This window comes from Phodopus roborovskii, unplaced genomic scaffold (assembly GCF_943737965.1).
Source record: "Phodopus roborovskii unplaced genomic scaffold, PHOROB, whole genome shotgun sequence".
In the NCBI taxonomy this organism is placed as follows: Eukaryota; Metazoa; Chordata; class Mammalia; order Rodentia; family Cricetidae; genus Phodopus; species Phodopus roborovskii.
The window spans coordinates 11,760,137-11,780,923 of record NW_026126448.1 but is presented as its reverse complement, the minus strand read 5'-3'; the positions used below and the strand labels follow the sequence as shown (position 1 = coordinate 11,780,923).

The following is a 20,787-nucleotide window of genomic DNA, read 5'->3' as shown; positions in this document are numbered from 1 at the left end:
TAAGGGTGAGAAGTTGCACAGGGCGGTCTGTCACTTGGGCAGTCTGCCATGGGCTTGCCCTTTGTTAGTAAGAACTTTCCATTTAGACCAAGAAAACTCTGAACTTTCTTAACTAATTTTTATATTTAATAGTCATTTATGGAGGAGATGACACGCAAACAACCTGATGTGGACCGGGTCACCAAGACATACAAGAGGAAGAACGTAGAACCTACCCATGCTCCTTTCATTGAGAAGCCCCGTGGTGGTAACAGTATGTGCCCCCCCCCCACTATGCTGGGTTGCTTCCTTCCTGCTTATTGTAGATAAGACCTCACAAAGTGCCATCACAAGAACTATGTTTTGATTCCCCAAATCATACTGACTCTGGATCACAGTCTCTCATTTTGAAACTTTACTTTTCTAACAATCAGTAGTTATATTTTACTTGTTTGTTTATTTATTCATTTGTTTATTTTAGTTAAGAAGCTACAAGGTGGTGAAGCCTGTTTTGCTTTTTTAGCAGTGGTCTTTCCATTGTTGTGTTTACATTGCACTAGTCTAATTGTAAGATAAACCCTATGGGATCCACTGTGTTTTCTGAGTTGATATGTCCTCAGGTCACTAAGGTAAAGCCTGATTGACAGGGTATGTGTAGGAGGTGGGTACACTCGTGTGTTTGGAGGAGAGGCAGCAATAGTGGAATTAGTATGCCTCTATACCAGACTGTTGCCATTCCCACGTTTCTTCTCGGTTACAAAATGGATATGAGTGTAAAAGATTAGTTCGTATATACAGTTCTTTCTTTTCTTGGTTTTGAGACAGTGTCTCATATATCCCAAGGCTAGCCTCAAACTCAGTAGATAGCCAAGGATAACCTTGAGCATACAGCCATTTCTTTATGGATTGGCAAAGCCAGCATTTCTAATCTTGTCATTATTTCTCCATTTAGGAAAGTCCTTGAGTCAACCCACACCTCCTCCCATGCCAATCCTCTCACAATCTGAAGCAAAAAATCCACGAATCAACCAGCTCTCTGCCCGCTGGCAGCAAGTATGGCTGTTAGCACTGGAGCGCCAGCGGAAGCTGAATGATGCCTTGGACAGACTAGAGGAGGTAAGCCCCGTCCTGTAAGCCCTCTTAGTGTATGACCTGTGTGCCTTCATCTACTTCCTCAGAAGTAAAGCAGCCCTTCTCTCACTTCTTCCCCTTCCTTCAAGCCCCTGAATAAGAAAAGAAAGATTGCTCAGGAAAACCACTCAAACAGAGGACACTGTGCTATATGCTATAAAACCATAAATCAGATATTGCGGACAAGAGGGAGGCCTGTGTTTGAGTTTCCTCGGCAGCTTGCTGTGATTAAATTTCAGAAACAAAGTTGCCTCTAAATGTGTAGTTTATATAAAAGGGAAGCCAAACATGAAGTAAGGTAGCGCACATCTTTAATCCCAGCACTCAGGAAGCAGAGGCCGGCAGATCTCTGAGTTTGCGGCCACCCTGGTCTACAAATGAGTTCCAGAACAACAGCCAGGACTTTACAGAAAAACTGTCTTGAAAAGCATATACATACGTACATACATACATACATACATACATACATACATACATACATACAGTCTACAATTATGAAAGAAGATCTTTTCTTTTTTTTTAGCTTTTCTAGACAGGGTTTCTCTAGCTTTGGTGCCTGTCCTGGAACTAGCTCTGTAGACCAGGCTGGCCTTGAACTCACAGAGATCCGCCTGCCTCTGCCTCCCAAGTGGTGGTATTAAAGGTGTACACCACCAATGCCTGGCTGAAAGAAGATCAATTTTTTATAATCTAGTTTCTTATTAGTCTTCACTAGCTCATAAAAAGCAAGTCAGTTTTGAAGTATCATCTGATAAATATGGTACTGCACTTCCTCCTTTCTAACACAAACCTAACGTATTTTATATTCTTTTGTTTGTGCATATCAAAGCAGCTATGCCCGGAAGTGAGTGTTCTGTGTTATTTGTTGTTACTTCCATAGGTCAGTTGTATTTTAAGCACATTGGTTCTTGCCACCTTCCCCGCTCCCTCATTCCTTCCAACTTTGGAGTTTGAAAGACCAAAGAGGAAAATGTTGTGCTGTTAAGTCATTCTAAGTGTGAATCACTAACATGGTCCCAGTAGCTAAAAAACCCTCCCTATTATACAGGCCTGCTTTCCGCCAATCAACACCAATGGAACAACTATTTAATAGAGCTGCTGGGTGGGCATTTGCTCCCTCTGGTGAAATTCCAAAGAAACATGCTTGGATGTAGGGTTGCATTCTTAATGCTTTCCATCTTGATCGTTAAGATCTCAGAAAGTGATGGGAAACATGAGCCTCTTGATGTGGTTCCTATGTGTGTTTATAGTGCCTTTCCATACAGCCTAAGAGGGATGCTGAGGACTTCCCTTCAAGGCAGAATCCATCCCTTACATCTAAGTAGATGGTCCTTGGAAAGGTCCAAAGAGAAAGCAAGACTGGCTCTCTCCATTCTTGGTCTCCGTGCTCCTTATTTTCCAAAGTTGTTTTTCAGTTACTGTTTTTCTTGCTCCACCATTATATCGCAGCTTGTTTAAACAGCCAAGGCTTTAAGTGAAGGAGGCAGATTGTGCTTTCACAAGTGAGACAACATATAGATAGCACTGTTGGTGCCCCTGGAAGGCCTGCATGGCTTTACTGAATGTCTGAGAGTTTAGATATGCTCTGGGCCCAAAACAGCAAGACTTATTGACACCTCTGACTTCCATCTAGTTAAAGGAATTTGCCAACTTTGACTTTGATGTCTGGAGGAAAAAGTATATGCGTTGGATGAATCACAAAAAATCTCGAGTCATGGATTTCTTCCGGCGTATTGACAAGGACCAGGACGGGAAGATAACACGTCAGGAGTTTATCGATGGCATTTTAGCATCCAGTAAGTTGATTCTTACTCTACATACAGGTCACACCTGGACTCCTCACACTTGGTAGGAGTGTAACATTCTGGTAAACTGGTCTTTCTAAAGTAAAGCCTATAGTGTAAGGGAAGAAGCTCTCTACTGGGTGTGGTCTGTTGTTCTCATAGATGGAAGAGTCTCCTATCAGCAGGAATAGAAAGAATTCAAAAGTGATTGTAAATTTTAAACCAGACAGGATGCTATTCCGAAGCAACACTATCTTAGAGTAATGACATCATCCTAAGCCACCAACAGTGCTGACATAATAACTCTTAAGATGAGTCATAATTCTATGGTTGGTTGTAATAATGATTTAGTTTATATTTTTACTGTATCTGAAGTCTGATGCTGCTTTTTATTTTTTAAATGGGAGGAGGGCTTCACAGTAATAGAGCTCTGTTATTAAAGTGCTGTGGCATGTATGAAGCCCTGGACTCTATCCTCAGCACCCTGTAAACTGGTTATGCTTGTGCATATCTGTGATGCCAGCAAGCAATGGCAGGGAAAGTCAGAAGTTTGAGGTTATCCTTGTCCAGCCTGAGCTACAAGAAACCATATCTCAAAAAACAACAAAAAATAAAGGTGAAGAGTCTGTAGGTAAAAACATTAAAAAACCAACAACAACAACAATCACTAGTCCTTGAGTGATACATTTAAAAATGATTTATATATTTTTAAAAATTAAATTTATTCACTTTATGCTATGTGTGAGGGTTTATTTTGTTTCGCCTGCATGTGCATATGTTTGATGCCCTTGAAAGTCAGAGGAGGGCATCAGATACCCTGGATCTACAAATGGTTGTGAACTACCATGTGGGTGCTAGGAATCGAACCTGGGTACTCTACAAGTGCAACTAGTATTCCTAACAGCTGAGCCAATGGTTTATATTTGTACAATTTGTTATCTCCTGAATTTTCCAGAGTAGATATGTGGTGGTTTTGTTGTTGTTTTAGAAAAAGGTCTTTTTCTTCGGGTACTTGTATATTTGCCAACCAACTACATATATTTCAATGTTTCAAATTGTTTTCTTTTTCCCAGAGTTCCCTACCACCAAGTTAGAAATGACAGCTGTGGCTGACATTTTTGACAGAGATGGGGATGGCTACATTGACTACTATGAATTTGTGGCTGCCCTACATCCCAACAAGGATGCCTACCGACCAACAACCGATGCAGATAAAATTGAAGATGAGGTATAGGGAATTTCAAGTATAATATTTTGACCATGGGTTTATATTGCTCTGAATTTGGATGTGTGAATCATCCTGGGAATCAATATTTAGAGTTAATGTTTCAACAAGCTCTAGAAGGCCTTTGACTACTGATTTTTAGCTGGGTCTAGAGGATAGATCCAACTCCAGTACTCACATCTCTAGTACTATAAGGTCAATGGAGGAATTTTGTAAGGGATCAAGTGGACTTTAAATGTAGCAGTAAGGGGCGAGCTGTATCATGGGGCTGTAGAGATGGCTTAGTGGGGAAAAGTGCTTGCCATGCACTAAGGACTTGAACTCAATCCTTGGAAACACATAAATGTGGAAAGAGACTGATTTCTTGACAATTTCAGGGTTCTAGGTAGAAATTTGGCTCAGTTTGTGATTTACTTTATTGGTCATTTTGATGAATATTTCTTTTATCTGCTATTTTTTCTCAATATCTCTTTTATCTCAAGTAGGGTGGGTTAATTTTTTTAAAAAAATATAAATGCATGTGTTAAGCCTAAAATGAACAAGGCATAGGCCTTTAATCCCAGTAACTGGAAGACAACGGCAGACAGATCTTTCCAAGTTGGGAACCAGCTAGTTTGCATAGTGAGTTCTAGGACAGCCAGGACTTCAGAGTGAAATCCTGTTTCCAAAGGAAAAACATTCAAAAAAAAAAAAAAAAAAAAAGTTTAAGAAACAAATTTTCAAACAAAGTCCTTCTCTACCTTTACATCCTTTTGCTGTTCACAACCAACAGGTCACAAGACAAGTGGCTCAATGCAAGTGTGCAAAAAGATTTCAGGTGGAACAGATTGGAGAGAATAAATACCGGGTAAGGAAGAGAAAAACAACCATTGCGGAGGTCGTTTCCTCCTGTGTCATCCTGCCTTTTCACTCCTGGTGCCTCCAGAGGCCTAGAACCTCTGGACCTTCATCCCCTGGTGTCAGGTTTCACGCCCTGTGCGGTTCCATCTGAAAAGCTACCATTATCCAGGGAGAATGTAGCTTGTATTTGACAAGGTAGAAAACATTTTAGAGCCCCCATCTCACTGCTGACCCGTCTTAAGGAGAGTGAAGATAAGGGACTTTGGGAAACAGTGTTATCAAATGACTGAAGCAGAGCCTGGTAACCTGCCCAAAACCACAGAACTTGAGAGGCAAAGGCAAAAGGATCATTATAAATTCAAGGCCAACTCTACAAGTTTCAGCTAACCATGGCTATGGCTATATCACAAAAATAACTCTTTTTTTTTTTTTTTTTTTTTTTTTTAAACAGGAATGAGGGGGCTGGAGATGATTTAGCATATAAAGGCACTTGCCACTGATGTTTTGGGGCACATACAAATTCTCCTTTGTTCTAATTTTTTCACTTAAAAAGAGTGATGATTTATTCCCCAAGAACTGGTCATTGTAAACATAAGTGGCTCCCATGCACATTAGTGTTTCTGTGCTGAGCTGGGCTATAGCTGGAACCTACATGCACTGGGGAGCCAGACTCCTTCCCTGGAAAGACTTGCTAGGTATGACTAGAAGGAACAGTAAACTATACTTGCATTTTAGTTTTTCTTGAGACTAGAGTCAGGGATGAGGTAGAGACCCAAACCAGGACTCCTAAACTTTTCATCAGCTTGTCAAGAGGCCCCAAATTTTTAAGAAAAGAAAAATCTATGGTTAGCAAAAAAGATTTAGATGGCCATCTTCAGTTGAAACACGGGAATATCTGGGTTCCATTAGGAACTCAAAAATGCCCTCGGACTGAAGCTCAGTAGGAAAGTGCTTGCATGGCATATACAAAACCCTGGGCTCAACCGCCAGGACTGAGTTAAGGACGTCCCGAAATACACCAAGTCTCTGCTGTTTTTAGCTGAAGGGGCCAGGCTGATTCTGCCTCTATCCAGCCCAGGGCACTTAGTCAGCTCCAGGAAGTTCTATCTTACATGTTGGGCTTTGTGTTCTTGTATTTATTTTCTGTTTGTTTAATTACCAATGAGTGAGATGGTTTGACAGAATAGAGTTCAGGCTTTATTTGTAAAATCATCTTTCTGTGGTAGGTGCCCTGTAAGAGTGTGGTCAGTGTGTACTTAGATTGGTAATATGATAAAAAATTGCTGTTTCTTAGTGTTAACTTGACAAAAATGTTCTCTTTTTTCCCCTGCATCCTTTACTCTTACTATCTGTAGTTCTTCCTCGGCAATCAGGTACAGTGTGCCTTGCAATGTCTTTCTTGGTGGATGTGGTCTTTGTAGCTGACATTGCCTGTTCTTTGCTATGGGAAAAGGACATAATCAGAAGCATGCCTGGGTCACATCTGGTTGTCTTACCAAGTGGAGAAACTGCTAACAAAGCTATTATCACAAACCTATCTTATCAGCAAAAAGATACAAATATATATTTACCTTTCCAAATTAGGCTGGCACTGAGTTATAACTGTTATGACTCAGGGGAAGAAAAAAAAAAAAAAAAACAAGGCTCTGCTATCAGCTCATTCCACCTGTAAAGAGCCCAGTCTTACACTTCTGTATTTGGGGTCAGAATGCCATTGGCACAGTTCTGATTCATTGCCAGTCTTTTAATAGTTAATACAAATTTTGTAATGTATACTTGAGTCAAAAAGTCCGAAGGGTATCATAATTTTATCTAAGTACTAACTTACTAGTTATAGGCATTTATATTTACATTTTATAATATAAAGTATAATTTATAATGTGGAAAGGAAGCATAATTGACTTCTACCTAAAATTTGCAGATTATACCCAGCCATTCAAAATGAAATGGCCTCAAACTGGAAGTATTGAAAGTTGTGACTCTACTTGGCAACTCTAACCTTTGAGATCTGTTCTGAGGGTTCTTGGGTGCTGTCTCTCAAAAGTGGAAGGAAGTTGCATGAATAAATTCAATCTATCTGACAGGAAGTTAGAAACACCAAGAGATAATTTAAAGTCCTAAATCACTGTTAAAGTCTAGTTTCTTCAATAATCACTAACTACAGTAATATTCTGGGCCAGTGGGAAGAACAGAGACTAGAAAAATGTAAGATTGAAAACAGTCATTCATTTTAATTAAATCTCCCAGGCTGAGCATAATACCTTCCTCATAAATGTAATCCTAGCCTCTTGGGAGATAAGTTTGAAGCCAGCTTTGGAAATTTAACAAGTCACTGTCTCATATTTTGAAAAATAAGAAAGCTAACAATGTATCTCAGTGATAGAACACTTGCTTTACACATCCCCAGACTCTTGTCTCCAGTGCTACACCTAGTCAGTAATGATTGTAGTCAGTGCCCAGTATGCCTTCTACTGATAACTGCGTCCTTTAGGTAGGGTCCCTTTGATGAAGCATTGACACCCTTTTCTACTACTGCTCCTTTAACCTGGGGAGGATTTGATGAGTCATTCAATGTTATGAAGTCCATTTTATATAAGTAGGACTGGAGGCCTCAAAGGTTGCATGGCACACTCACACAGCTAATGTAATAAGAACTCAAGTCCCTGTGAGAGAAGGAAACAGAGCCAGGATCCAGCCTGAGTTCTCTGTGGCTCTCCCCCAGCCTTGCTGCAGGCCTCCAGACTATGTAACCCTCCCACCACCTGGAGTGTTTGAGTCTCTGCAGCTCAATAGAAACAAATTAGAATCTTTCAGACAGCTTTGAGGAAATACTAAGAAAAGCACCCCTGAGATCAGTGGATAACAAAGTGGAGGGTGTAGTATTCTAGGAAGGAGATACCTAGATCACCCCTTCCTTTTGACTCTGGAAGACACACAGGTGCATATCCTTTCTATTCTTCACCTATCCAGAGAAAACCCAAAATAGTGGCTCAGGTTATTAGTGACACATTAGTCATCCCCAGAACCTGTTCCCTCCAAGGTAGGGTCTAGCTTCCTTTCCAGAAAGGTCTTTTCCCTTACAGCTGTGGGAAGTGCTGATTCTTCTCCACTGTGTTGTCACTCTGGCCACTGTGAACACCTAAGTGCTGTGTGAGACAGAAGGCATAAGGCTTTGTTTTGGAGTAGTAAATGTCTGGGGAGGAAGAGCAGCATTTTCCAGACTTCTTCCTGTGCACACATGCATTTGAGTCAGAGCAGAGAGGGATGCAGAGACGGCCGCCAGTTTGTCATTACTGAGGAGGAGGGCTGGGTATCCTCCTCACACATCTTTTCTTGCAATCTCAGATTTTTTCCGTTTCAAAGTTTTGATTCTCCTTTAACTTTGAAAATCCTGCCCCAAACAGCCTCTTAATAACCTTAGGAATTCTATTTCTTTGACTTTTGGTTTGCTGTTTGTTTTGAAATCTTAGTATGCTTCTCTTTTGTTGCTTCTTTGTTTTGGGAAAAGGACAATTTTTACAATGGGAAGTTCAAATATTAAGGTAGAACTGGGAAGTAGGAGATTAGGAATGGAGACAGTAAGAGGCCCATCATACTTGTTCTAAGGTCCAGAATGATTATTGAACACTGTTTCTAATCATGACAGTCAATTAAAATTTCTGTTTCTTCAACTAAATTTTAATTCTATCTAATCATTTATTCATCCTGAAAACTTTTTCTCCTGATGACATCTCAGAGTTCATGTAGGATATACTTCTGAGACCGGATGAAGAAAAAAACCAATCTTCTAAGCTTGTAATGAGGCTGCTTTGCAAGAGTCTCTTTAATGCTTGACTTACTTAGTATTTGCTATCATTCATTTAACTTTCCAGCACACTGTATTCAGAAGTTGACCCCCATTCCTTAAGGAAATAAACATAACAGTGTGGGGTGCTCGCTTTTGGCAGACCCTTCAGAAGATTCCAAGTGAACAAATACATGTCCATCTTGCCTCCTTTACCTTTGGTACAGGAGCCAGGATGTGGCCATCAGGAGCTAATTTTATCCCAGGAGAAAGATTTTACAACAGTGGTTCATAAGTGTAATCTTTCTGCTTTTCTGTTTGCTGACCTTTTTATGACAATGTAAAAATGCAAAATTGAATTCAAAATTCTTCCCTGGCTGCCACATCATTCCTGTCTGAATACAGTCTGCTTTGGGAGTGTAGGGGGTTTAAGTCTACACTAAGGTGTTCCTGTTAACAGAATTTCCCCTTGATTCCAGTTTGGAGATTCTCAGCAGTTACGGCTGGTCCGTATTCTGCGAAGCACTGTGATGGTTCGTGTTGGTGGAGGATGGATGGCCTTGGATGAGTTTTTAGTGAAAAACGATCCCTGCCGAGGTAAGGAAGCGCCCTGACCATGGGTGACATGGAAGGGTATAATATCAACCCACACTGATTTTCTGGGAAGCATTTCTGATTTTTGTCTTGTTGCTAAGGTGTCTGTTATTGTCCCATCCAGCACAGATTAGAATCCCGGGGTTTCAGGTAGAGAAACCCGAAGAAGCTGATGCTGTCAGGAAAGAACTCAAGAATGAGAATTAAGAATTTGTTGGTGTCTCTAGCCTTTCATATTTGGGAGGTAGAGGCAGGGGGTAAAATGTTTAAAGTTATTCTCAGGTTCAGAGCCAGCCTGAGCTAGAATGAAACCCTGTCTCCAAAACAGAAAAGAATTTATTGGTGTTACCTATTTATGTTTGGGTGTGACATTAGCACTAACCTGGAGTGAAAGCCTTGTGTACACTTTTGGGTTCTTCTTAGAGCCTCCCATCCTCTAGCCTGTAATTTCTATGGCTGAGACTCAGAGCACACTAAACTCCTCCCATACAGTGACTAATGACCATCCTTAATGGGGGAAAGTTAAGTTAAAGGACATGTGCCTACAGCCCACAGACAGTTACCTAAGCAAGACATGAAAAGATAACCACCCACCTCTAGGCAAAAGAAAACATCAGCTTAGCCTGAGCAACTAGTAGCTGTAGCTGCAGCAAGGGAACAAATGGCCAAGTCCCAGCTGCTACACCTTGCCCAGCTACATCTACTCCTTTTTCCTGTTAGGAAAGCTGCATGTGGGTGCACAGGAGCCCCAGCTGTCTGTCTTCCTTGATTGTTTTCTGTTTCCTGCTCTGTCTCTGTCTTTGTGTTTACATATTTTTTATTCCAGTTCATCATCCTGGGAGTAAAATAAAGCATTCTGATTCCAGCTCTTCGATATCCAGTCAGTCTCCCATAGGTTGGCTTTTATGCTTTGTCCCTCTTCCCCTATACCCTGGTCCTTTGAGAATGGCTTTGCTTCTTCAACTATAACATCTCTTGGCTTTGTGATATCTGCTGCCATGGTGAATGCTCACAATAGCCAAACCATTGCTTTCCCAACAACTCCATATTGACAGGGTATAAACTATTTCTGATGATGTGGTATCCACAGAATTTGAATACTATTTACTAAATACCTCTACATAAAGAATAAGTATATAAGTAAAAATAAATAAATACCTCTCCATAAGCACTTTACAAATAAGAACATATTAGCATCTCATATCCATCCTGTGAGGTATAGATTCTGTTATCTCCATTTTAAAGATGCTTGAACTATGGAAATTTAAGTAACTTAAGGGCCAACTAGGTTCTTGGGCGATGGTCCTGACCTCTCACTTGTTTCATGTGTATACTTGGTCCAGCCTGTGCAGTTAGGTTACTAAAGCTTATTCATAAACTAAGCAAAAATAAATGTTTGCGGTACTGTTACATAATCTTGTTGGAAGTAGTTTTTAATCATTCTGAAAGACTTAGACACAGAAGTCTGCCTCTCACATCAGTGCAGGCGTATCTGTTAGCTTCTTTTATTTAATTCATTTTGCATACACTCCAACAAGCCAGAGTAACAGCTGAGGAGCAATGGTTGCCATCAGAAGTTTCTAAAAAGATTTAGTTTTAGTATTTAATCATATCATGAACCAGTGTCCTTGACTTAAATCTTTAACTGTTTTAAATAAGAAGCAACATACATATCTTTTTAACCTTATCTCTGTAAAAACAATAAAATAGTGTTCTCTAAATCTATTATGGTCCCATTTTTCCTGTCCTATATAAAGTTAGGCTGAGCAACAACAACACTGCATGTGGCATTTATAACCCTTGGTTGCCTGTTCCTGTGCTGCCTGCTCTGTTCACAATTATATTATGCTGCTGGCTGGCAAGAATACTACCTGCAATATCTTTATCTTCCTCAGTAAAACTTGGAACTCAAACGAAATTTGGGAGGGCAACCTAGTAGCTATTTTCTGTGGGAACTGGTAGCCCTCTTCATCCTTCAGAGCAAAGGTAAGCTGCTCCAACTCTCCAGAAATACCTCCCTGGAGCTTAGCAATCAACTTCTGTCCATTGACTGAAGTAGAATTCACCAGCAACTTTCAGTAGCTATCAGTGGACTTTCCTGTCACATCTAAACATTGCTAGAAATAAATGCCGAAGGGCTAGAGTGCCTGGCAGTAGTTGGAAGGACATGAACATCAAGAAGACAAGTTATTTGCTAGGCCTGGTAACACTTGGCTATAATTCCATCTATTTAAGACAGAAGCAAGAGGATCAAGAATTGTAGCCTAGGCTACATAGTAAGACCCTTCACTGAAAAATAGAGAGGAAGTGGATAAGGACATATCTGGGTTTCTGTAGAGTCAATTGCTGTTGTATCCTTTGTGCCTGTGAACTATAGAGGATGATATACTGAGGACATCATAGAATTAGTGACAAGATTATTAATGCCAGCTCATTCGTTACTGAAACAATAAACGGTGTCAAATAATGTGTTAGTTTAGTCAAGTTTAAAAAATAATAATATTCCACTTGTTGGGTTTGCTATTTATAGTTTTCTGATACAGCCATAGAGGGTTTTATTTGTTTGTTTTTGTGGCAAAGGAGATTTGTTTGTTTTAATGGCGAAGGACATAATGCTTTGGATGGAAATAAAAACAGTGCTTCTAGGACTGGTGAGATGAGATAGCTCAGAGGGTAAAGGCACTTGCTGCCAAGCCTGATGACTGGAAACCATATCATGGAAGGCGAGAACTAACCCCTGAAGTTGTCCTCTGACTTATACATGGGCACTGGGGCATGTCTCTTCTTTTTCAAAATGAATATACCTGTGCCTAATGTACTGTGTATATTTTAAAGGGTTAGACATTACTTCCCTTGGGTAATAAAGATCTAGAAATCTTCATTTGTGGAGATTTAAAAGATAGTTTCCAGGGCTGGAGAAATGGCTGGGTTAGCAGTATATAGTGCTCTTGCAGAGGACCAGAGTTCAGTTCCTACTCACATCAAGAGATTTACAACTGCCTATAAGTCCAGCCCCAGAGGATCTGATGCCCTCTTCTATGAGCACCTGCACTCATTCATACAAACAGTCTCTCTCTCTCTCTCTCTCTCTCTCACACACACACACACACACACACACACACACAGAGTGACAGAGAGAGAGAGAGAGAGAGAGAGAGAGAGAGAGAGAGAGAGAGAGAGAGAGAGAGAGAGAGAGAACTGGCTCAGCCGCTAGAGTTACTCATAGAGGACACAGTAGATTCGGTTTCCAGAACCCATCTGGTGGCTCACTGCCATCCGCAACTCCATTTCTAGGAGACTCTGCACCATCTTCTGACCTCCATAGTCATTAGGCACACATGTTACTACCTATGCGTACATGCTGACAACACACTTGTACTGTAATCTAAAAAATATATGGCTGTGTGCACATAGGATTACACCTCTGAAGAAAATGTCTCTCCCTCCCCCAGCAAAGCTAATTGTATAAATTTATCCTTAGGAAACGTCGGGATATGTTCAAAAATATTTTAGAAGTTGTCATAGCGTTGGATACGGTATTTTTAAAACTATTAACAAATTAGAAGTGTAACATTTAACCCTTGTGTGAGTGATGAAATTATACACTAAAGTTAGTTGAAATTTAACATGAGACACATAGACAATGGAGGAATATTCCTAATATCTTTGTATTAAAAGTATGTATACAGTTGCTCAAAGAAATAAAGTTATGCCGGTATGCTAATTGTGACGTGCTATAGGTTGTAAGAATGAGCAACTTTTGTTCTTGGCAGAAGAAAAAGGCAAGTATGCCGTAGCTTGTGAAAGCCAGAGGCTGATGCTGGTGTATCTTCTCTCACTACCAGTGAGCCCCCCAGGATCTGCCTGCCTCCTGTCCCTAGCACTGGGGTTACAGATGCACACCTCCATACCTGGCATGTACATGACTTCTGGGACTCCAAGAAGGTTCCCTTATGAAATAGATCTTTACCCAGCAAATGCCGTGGAGTAGTGGAGATAAGCTGATGTGGGTAATGCTATAAAGAGAATGACCAGGAATGGCTTGGAGGCAGGGTAAAGAGAAGCTACCTCTAATGTGACGTGACCAGTCTTAGCAGGCACTTGTATTCCTTTGTCTAATGGGATAGAGATGCTAATGAAAATCAAGTATAGTGTTGCATGTGGTAATACTGTATAACTTGTAGTGTGGGGGGGAACATAATCTTATCACTCTACCGCAGATAGTCCTCTTCATTGTGTGTATTTGTTGAGATGGAACTTTGCTCTGTTTGCCCAAACTAGTCTCAGATTCATGAGCTTAAATATCCTCCTGCCTGTAGCCCTCTCTAAAACATTTTAAATGTGGCTGTCCCCAACTTGTTGCCATTCCCAAGGCTTCCTCTTGAATCCTCTGCAGATTTATTTCTTCCCCCAGGCAATATGTTCAGAAGGGAATTATCAAATGTCTATTCAATCAAGACTCTGCCACCACCTGCCAGATAGGTTTAGTGTATTCTTAAAATGGATAGTTCAGCGTGGTTGAGGAGGTCCAAGGTTACTGCAGTGCCTTGTCTAGTGAGAGATCAAAGAGTCTTTTTCAGAGGAAGTAGTTCTTTTAAATTAGCAGTGCCTTTTACATCAACATTCGTTCTGGCTGTACTTGATACCCCTGGCTAAATGCATATTTTAAGTTCTGGTCTCACAGCTCCAGAAAGCTTTAAGACAGCACCTGTTTGGCCCTCAGTACTGTTCCTGGTTCCTCTCCTATTTGCAGCTCTTTTCAGCTTTCTACTGCTTTCAGCTTTTTACCTAACAAATTCTCACTCGAAGTTTTGTGCATGGTCTTGGTCTTTCTCTCTCCCTACATGTTTACTTCTTAAGGACTCTGTTCTCATCTTTACTATTCTGGCTCCCTGAACTCCATTCTTTAGGATTGTGATTGACAGAATTCAAATGGAAGAGTCTTGATGCCAATAGTGTTTTTCTCCAGTATATCATTACCATATATCTTGCAAAAATTCAGCAAAAGTACACATGTCTATGAGAGAGAAGACAGGAGTTTGATTAAGGTCAGAAGCTTGTGTCCTATTGTATCTGTGTCTCCTTGGGCAGCTACAGTTTGCTTACCCCAGGGGACAGCAGCAAAGCCAGATGATGACAACAGAGCGGGTGGTGCTCTGTTGATAGTCTTGCTTGTTATAGCAAGCTAAAATCTTAGCCACTGTGTCTGCTATGGGTCAGAACTTGACAAAGCTGTTTTTAAAGAATCCATAAGTGATATAAAACCTATGCACAGCTCACTGTAATCATGGGGTCAAGCAGCTGTATGACTATCCAAGATACATTTTTAAGATAACTTGACTATATGTATGTGTTTGTTCTCTCTCTCTCTCTCTCTCTCTCTCTTTTTTTTTTTTTTTTTTTTTTTTTAGCACGAGGCAGAACTAACATAGAACTTCGAGAAAAATTCATCCTGCCAGAAGGGGCATCCCAGGGGATGACTCCATTCCGATCACGGGGCCGAAGATCCAAACCATCTTCCAGAGCAGCTTCTCCCACCCGCTCCAGCTCAAGTGCTAGTCAGAGTAATCACAGCTGTACATCCATGCCTTCTTCTCCAGCCACCCCAGCCAGCGGGACCAAGGTATGTGCTGACCTCCTATATGCTGTTCTTTTCTATTCCCATCTTGGTAGATGTTCACTGATGGCAACACCCTGAAAAGACTAGCAAGAAAAAGAACATAAAAACATAGAGCAGCTCTGTACAGACCACCACCTTTGAGGGATTTGTAAAATGCCTGTTCAGGCTGGTTATGTCAGAGACAGTTCTCTCTTCTTATTCCTGGTTTGAATTGGAGCTTGTCCAGAGTTAGGTCACTGGTTTGGAAGGTGCAGGTACTGTCTGTGCAGCTGGAGCTGACAGATGAGCCTACTGGTGCAGTAGCTGTAGGTGAAGAAGACCCTTCCTACCTGCTCCATCTCTGCCCATTGGACTTATGTGCATTTTGTTTGTTTTCTGTTTCTTTAAAATTTAGTGTCTTTTTGTTTTTTTCTGTTTCCAATTTACTCCCCTTTCTGTTCCATTTTTCAATTGTTCCTGCCCTTCCCTTTGGATTTCCATTTCACAGACTCCACTTCAGTCCTCTCGCTGTTATGACAAACCCTGGCTGGTAAACAGTAAAGCTGGCACCCATGTCAGGGACAGCCATTGTCCTGACCTCCAGCTACTCAGCCCTGAGGTAGAGTATGGCTTTGCTGAGTGGGACACAGTCATGGAGAGGCCCTCACTCATGCCAAGAACCTGCCCAGCTCTTTTTCCTGACATGAGCCCAATGTGTCTTCCATCTCTGGGGTGCTTGCTGATACAGCTGATTGATTAAGTTGGCCAAGTGTTTTCAGGAGTTTCTAACTCGGATTCACCAAAACTGGAGATGAATAAGAGATGCCTAAAACAAGATTGTTAGCCAGCTTTATAAGTTTTTAAGCATAGCATTGATAACAGTCATTCCTGGCTGTTGATTTATTGATACTACTTGTAATTAGGTGTCTTGGAGTCTCCAAATGTCAGTTACACAGACGAGTTATAAACACTTGAAATTAAACCACAGTGCATGTTCACCAATGTTCTATGTGTTTAGAACAGGAGGATGATTTGCAAGACCCCTCCCCAGGGTGGTTGCTACCCATGCTACCACATGGGTCCAAGGCATGGGTGCTGTCTACTCCAGCTGAGCATAGTTTCCCTACAAGTGACCACTGCTCTGGGGTTCCAGTTCCACCTTCTTGGTTTCTTCTCTTAGGTACCTGGGTTTCTGTAGCTTCAATTTGAGTGCACATACCAACAGTTAAGCATGTTCACATGCAGCCATTAAAATACCTAAACACTTTCAGAAGAGCAGTGTTAGAGAAGCAACCTATAATCCCAGCACTTGGGAGACTGAGGCAGCAGATCTGATGGCAAAGCCGTGTGGACCCTGTATTGAGAACCTGTCTCAAAAGAGGAAAAGAAAAAATCTTGGCAGAGAGGTTGTGTAATAGCAAGATACTTTGCATCTCTCAGCCCCTGCTGAGAATGTTGGGTTCTAACCCTCCAAGCACAGTGTTGCCTTGGGCAGAGGCTGTGAATGAACTTCCACCTGTGAACTTATCCCATTCCCAGCTCAAACTCCAATTCAGACCTGTGGTCTCAAATTTAAAATCTGGGCACTGGCTGACTACACAAGAACCCATGATTCAACTTGCCCTTGCTTTTTTCCCCTCTGTGATGGCTCCAGCTCCATGGTAATTCCAAATATGAAAGGTCTCAATGTTGCTCATGACCCAGATTCCATAGGAATCTGAGATGGCCCTTTTTTGTTTTACAATATAATCTTTCATTTCAAGTTCTTTACTCATTGATACTCTATGGCCAGGCCCAGCCTAGAACCCCAGTCCAGGGGCGCCAAAGCTCTGGGCTCCAGGCAGCCGTGCTCAGGAAGGGTAGTCTTGGAACTGGTGCTCCTCTTCCTGGGTGTTCGGCCAGGAGAGTGCCTGCTTGAGTGTCAATCACTTCTGTCGCTTTGGCTTTTCCTGTGAAGAAATTCAACCTGCACAATCAGATGGGGTGCTTCACTCTCCTTATAAACATCTTAAAGCATCTTTAAGGTTCTGGAAAACAATTTACCCAACCTACTTCAAGGAAAAATTGGAATTGTATTACCATGTCATAAATAATATTTTAAAACAGACTTTAAAATATTCTTTATCTGCATTGTCTATTATATATTTTTTTTAAAATCACATGGGGAAATGTAGCTCCTCCCAGTAACAGCAGTCATAAAATGACAGCTCTTGTTCAGGTTAGGACACACTTCTGTGCATCATTTATTCAACAAGGTGGTAGAGTCCCTTTTTGCCATGTAGGTGTATGTACTAAGATGGGAGGTTAATAAAGCAAATGTTTCTGCTTTTATGGAATGGATGCTTTAATGTGGGACAAAGAGGCAATAAGCAAATATGTAGATCAGGCAGTGAAAATGTTATCCTTAAAAATGGAAATGCGTCAGGTGTTGCTGAGAGGTGAGGCCTCTCTGAGATCACTCCCAGCATAGCCCTGAAGTACATGGTCTAAGCCATGCTTATGTTTGGGGAGAAGGTCATTCTACAGTGACAATGTGGGCTCAGTTAAGAACACAACTTCCCCAGGTCATAGGGTAAACAGCAAGGCGGCCCAGACAGCTAAGGTGGCTGAACAGGAAGACTGTTAGAAATGGAGAGACAGAATTTTCTCCACCCCTCACCTCCTGAGGGAGATGCACAGAGACATTGGCTGGCCCAGCTCATGGGGACATCTTGACTGCAGCTGCTGCATGTGCTGATGGCGGGTGAGCCTGCTTTCAATTGCTGCTCCAGCACACTTGGTATATAGTGATATTTAGATTTCTCTTCTCAAGATGCTTCATTCATTTTTAAATGTAGTGTCTACTACTTGAAGATCTTCTCATGTTTTCTCACATTTTTAGGGGAACTTTATCAGCAGGATAACAAACATTGAAAGGTTGCCATTCCTCAGGTATAACAGGCTTTAGAAGACACTGGAAGTTTTTAATTGGACCTTGAAAATATTAAAAAAAAAATCCATGACCTAGGACATTTGCAAATAAATACTTGTTTTCCTGAACTTTTAATTTGCTTTTTCAAATGGTTGTCTATAAAGAGGCTTTTAAATAGACAATTCAGTTATATGCTTACAAAGATTTTATCAAGTAAATATGACCTTTTATTATTTTGAAGGTTATTCCATCAACAGGCAGCAAGCTGAAACGACCAACACCAACTTTTCATTCTAGCCGAACATCCCTTGCTGGTGACACCAGCAATAGTTCTTCCCCAGCTTCCACAGGTGCCAAAACTAACCGGGCAGGTAAGTGCCTGCCATGGTCGGCTGAGGGTGGGAGGGATAGCCCAGCTGCTTTGAATTGGCCTGCGTCAGTCTCTCAGGAGCCAGTGCTGGGAAGGGTGCTTGGTGTCCTGCCCAGAAAGACACTCACACTTTTTAGGCAGCCAATTGCTTTCTTTTTGTCAATGCAGCAGACTCTAACCTCCTACACTCAACTCTGAATCCCTTGTTCTGGATCAGCAATGGTCACAGTTGAGAGAGTGCAAGGCAGAAAGGGCCAGCCCAGATCTAAAGCAAACTGTTACTAACTTTCCCAATAAACCATGTTTTGTTATGGCTGCTGCTGGTGAACTGGGAAAGTGGCTGCTGACTTACTACAACTCTTGCTCCTGGGAACCTGAAAATTGGCCTCAGTTTTTCCCTTCCCACTGCACCTTCATTTGCTACCTGCTTATCTTATCAGTTCACCTACCTAGCTGTGGTGACTGAGCAACTTTGGAAGGTAGTCTGGCTTCTCAGAGCAGCCACTTTCTGCCTACACAGGCTCACAGGTAGCCTCACAAACCAGAAAAGGCTCATCGTCTGCTGTGGTGATGAAGTGTGGATCCTGAATGGTGTGATTCCCCCACGGCCACTCAGCAGAGCAAGAGCTATTAACAGCAACCCCTTGGCCTCCAGTCTCTTGTTTCCATATCATGCCTTCTCCATTAAATCTGCTTTATTCCTAAATTCCAGACCCTAAGAAGTCCGCCAGCCGTCCTGGGAGTCGGGCCGGGAGCAGGGCTGGGAGTCGAGCCAGCAGCCGTAGAGGAAGTGATGCCTCTGACTTTGACCTTCTAGAGACACAGTCCGCTTGCTCAGACACTTCCGAGAGCAGCGCTGCAGGGGGCCAGGGCAGCTCCAGAAGAGGGCTCACCAAACCTTCCAAGATCCCAACCATGTCTAAGAAGACTACCACTGCCTCCCCCAGGACTCCGGGTCCCAAGCGATAACACTGTACAAGCATCCCACACCACTACCCACTTTGAATCCTACTCCATACATTGGGTGTATATTTATTCTAAATGGGAGAAGTTATATTGTTAAAATTGTAAAAGAATAATTGTGTTATGAAGCTGCCTTATTTTTTTTTCCTTTTTGTAAGTTACTATTTTCATGTGAATATTTATGTAGATAAAATTTGCCTCCTGGTAACCCTGTAATGGATGGGGCCCAGAGATGAAATATTTGAGGAAAACAAAAGGTCAAGACGCAAATGTGTATTAAAAAGAAAAGCCTCTAAATAGGGTTTCATGTGGTGCAGGGTTGTAAACCTGCTTTATCTTTTAGGATTATTCCTAAATGCATCTTCTTTATAAACTTGACTTGCTATATCAGCAAGATAAATTATATTAAAAAATAAGAATTCCGCAATGTTTAAGGAACTCTTCTTTTTAAATCACAGACACCTCAATTAGTAAGAACTAAGGAGAGGGCACTTAAAATTGCATTTCCATTGTTTTACTGTCATGTAAGTTTAGCTGAAGAGACAGAACCTCATCTAGATAGCTTTTGCACATGATACAGCAAAGAGTTCATTGCAATACTGTCTTAATGTCTCAGTACTTGGTGTTAAAGGCACGTAGCTGCTAGGATTCAGGGGTAAAAGGAAACTTCAGAATATTGGGGTTTTAAACTGATTGGTAACTAACTGTCCAGCCTAGCCATCAATAACTCCTGTGCTCACCAGGCCCCAGGCCCTGGTGAGGGAGACTCCTTGGTGGCACTGTGAATTACAGATTTGTTTATCTGCCTTTTTCTTTTCTTTCTGTCTTTTTTTTTCTATTTATTTAAATCAATCAACCTCCCACAAACTGAGGAATGAATTCCATAAGCCTATTTCGAAATGTGGACCTAAGACAAATACTTGCTCATCCTTTAACGGAGTTCACCAGCACACTTGTTCTCCAGTCCCATTTGCTTCCGTCTTTTTTGTGTGTAATAAAGACCAAGTGACTACAAAGGGGGCTGTCTGGGGCTCCTGTTTTTAGCTGCTGTTCCTCGTCAGCTCCGACCATGTTGCTGTGTGATTATCTCAATTGGTTTTAATTGAGGCAGAAATTGAAGCTCTACCAATGAACTGTTTAAAAACAAGACACACTTTTGTATTAAAATTGCTTGCAGTAACAAATGTTTTGTAATTCCTGGCTTTATTCTGAACCACTTTATATTTAAATGTTACCCCTAAGGCATAAAAATGTTGTAGTACTTAAATACATCATTCAACAAGCGTTTTCTTGATGGAAAAGTTAGAACTCATTACTTTTTTCTTTATTTTACCCTCATTAATTTTAACAAGGCTCCAACGAAGTGGGATGTTTTCACACAGACACATAGGGATTCTGTCCACCTATGTGATTCAACAGATAGTATGTGAGTTTACCATGGGATGGGTGGACAAACTTCCACAGTATGATGAAATTTCTGTTGCCTGATGGAACTTCACAAGCCAAAGTAGTTATCCTGTTAACCTTGAGACCACTGTGTAGGGCAGAAACAAATGGACATGCAAGGCTGTAGCACAGAAAGAACCCTATTCTGCTGCACCAGCTGG

At 41.4% G+C, this 20,787-nt stretch overlaps 1 protein-coding gene across 4 annotated transcripts in view; it reads left to right on the top strand.

Moving 5' to 3' along the window:
• The window catches only part of Macf1 (microtubule actin crosslinking factor 1), a 312,940-nt gene extending 292,459 nt beyond the window's left edge, over window positions 1-20,481 (top strand). For 2 of the 4 annotated variants that reach the window (XM_051188727.1, XM_051188725.1), the window contains 9 exons: window positions 133-253; window positions 932-1,095; window positions 2,744-2,906; window positions 3,968-4,122; window positions 4,892-4,966; window positions 9,223-9,340; window positions 14,749-14,960; window positions 18,089-18,218; window positions 18,930-20,481. In XM_051188727.1, the coding sequence (XP_051044684.1) occupies window positions 133-253; window positions 932-1,095; window positions 2,744-2,906; window positions 3,968-4,122; window positions 4,892-4,966; window positions 9,223-9,340; window positions 14,749-14,960; window positions 18,089-18,218; window positions 18,930-19,186 (1,395 nt within the window). In that variant the 3' untranslated portion in view covers window positions 19,187-20,481. Of the gene's footprint in view, window positions 1-132; window positions 254-931; window positions 1,096-2,743; window positions 2,907-3,967; window positions 4,123-4,891; window positions 4,967-6,314; window positions 6,333-9,222; window positions 9,341-10,163; window positions 10,233-14,748; window positions 14,961-15,444; window positions 15,556-18,088; window positions 18,219-18,929 lie in introns of all 4 variants that reach the window. The other 2 variants (XM_051188726.1, XM_051188724.1) reach the window with 2 other exon arrangements.
• Window positions 20,482-20,787: the final 306 nt, after the last annotated feature.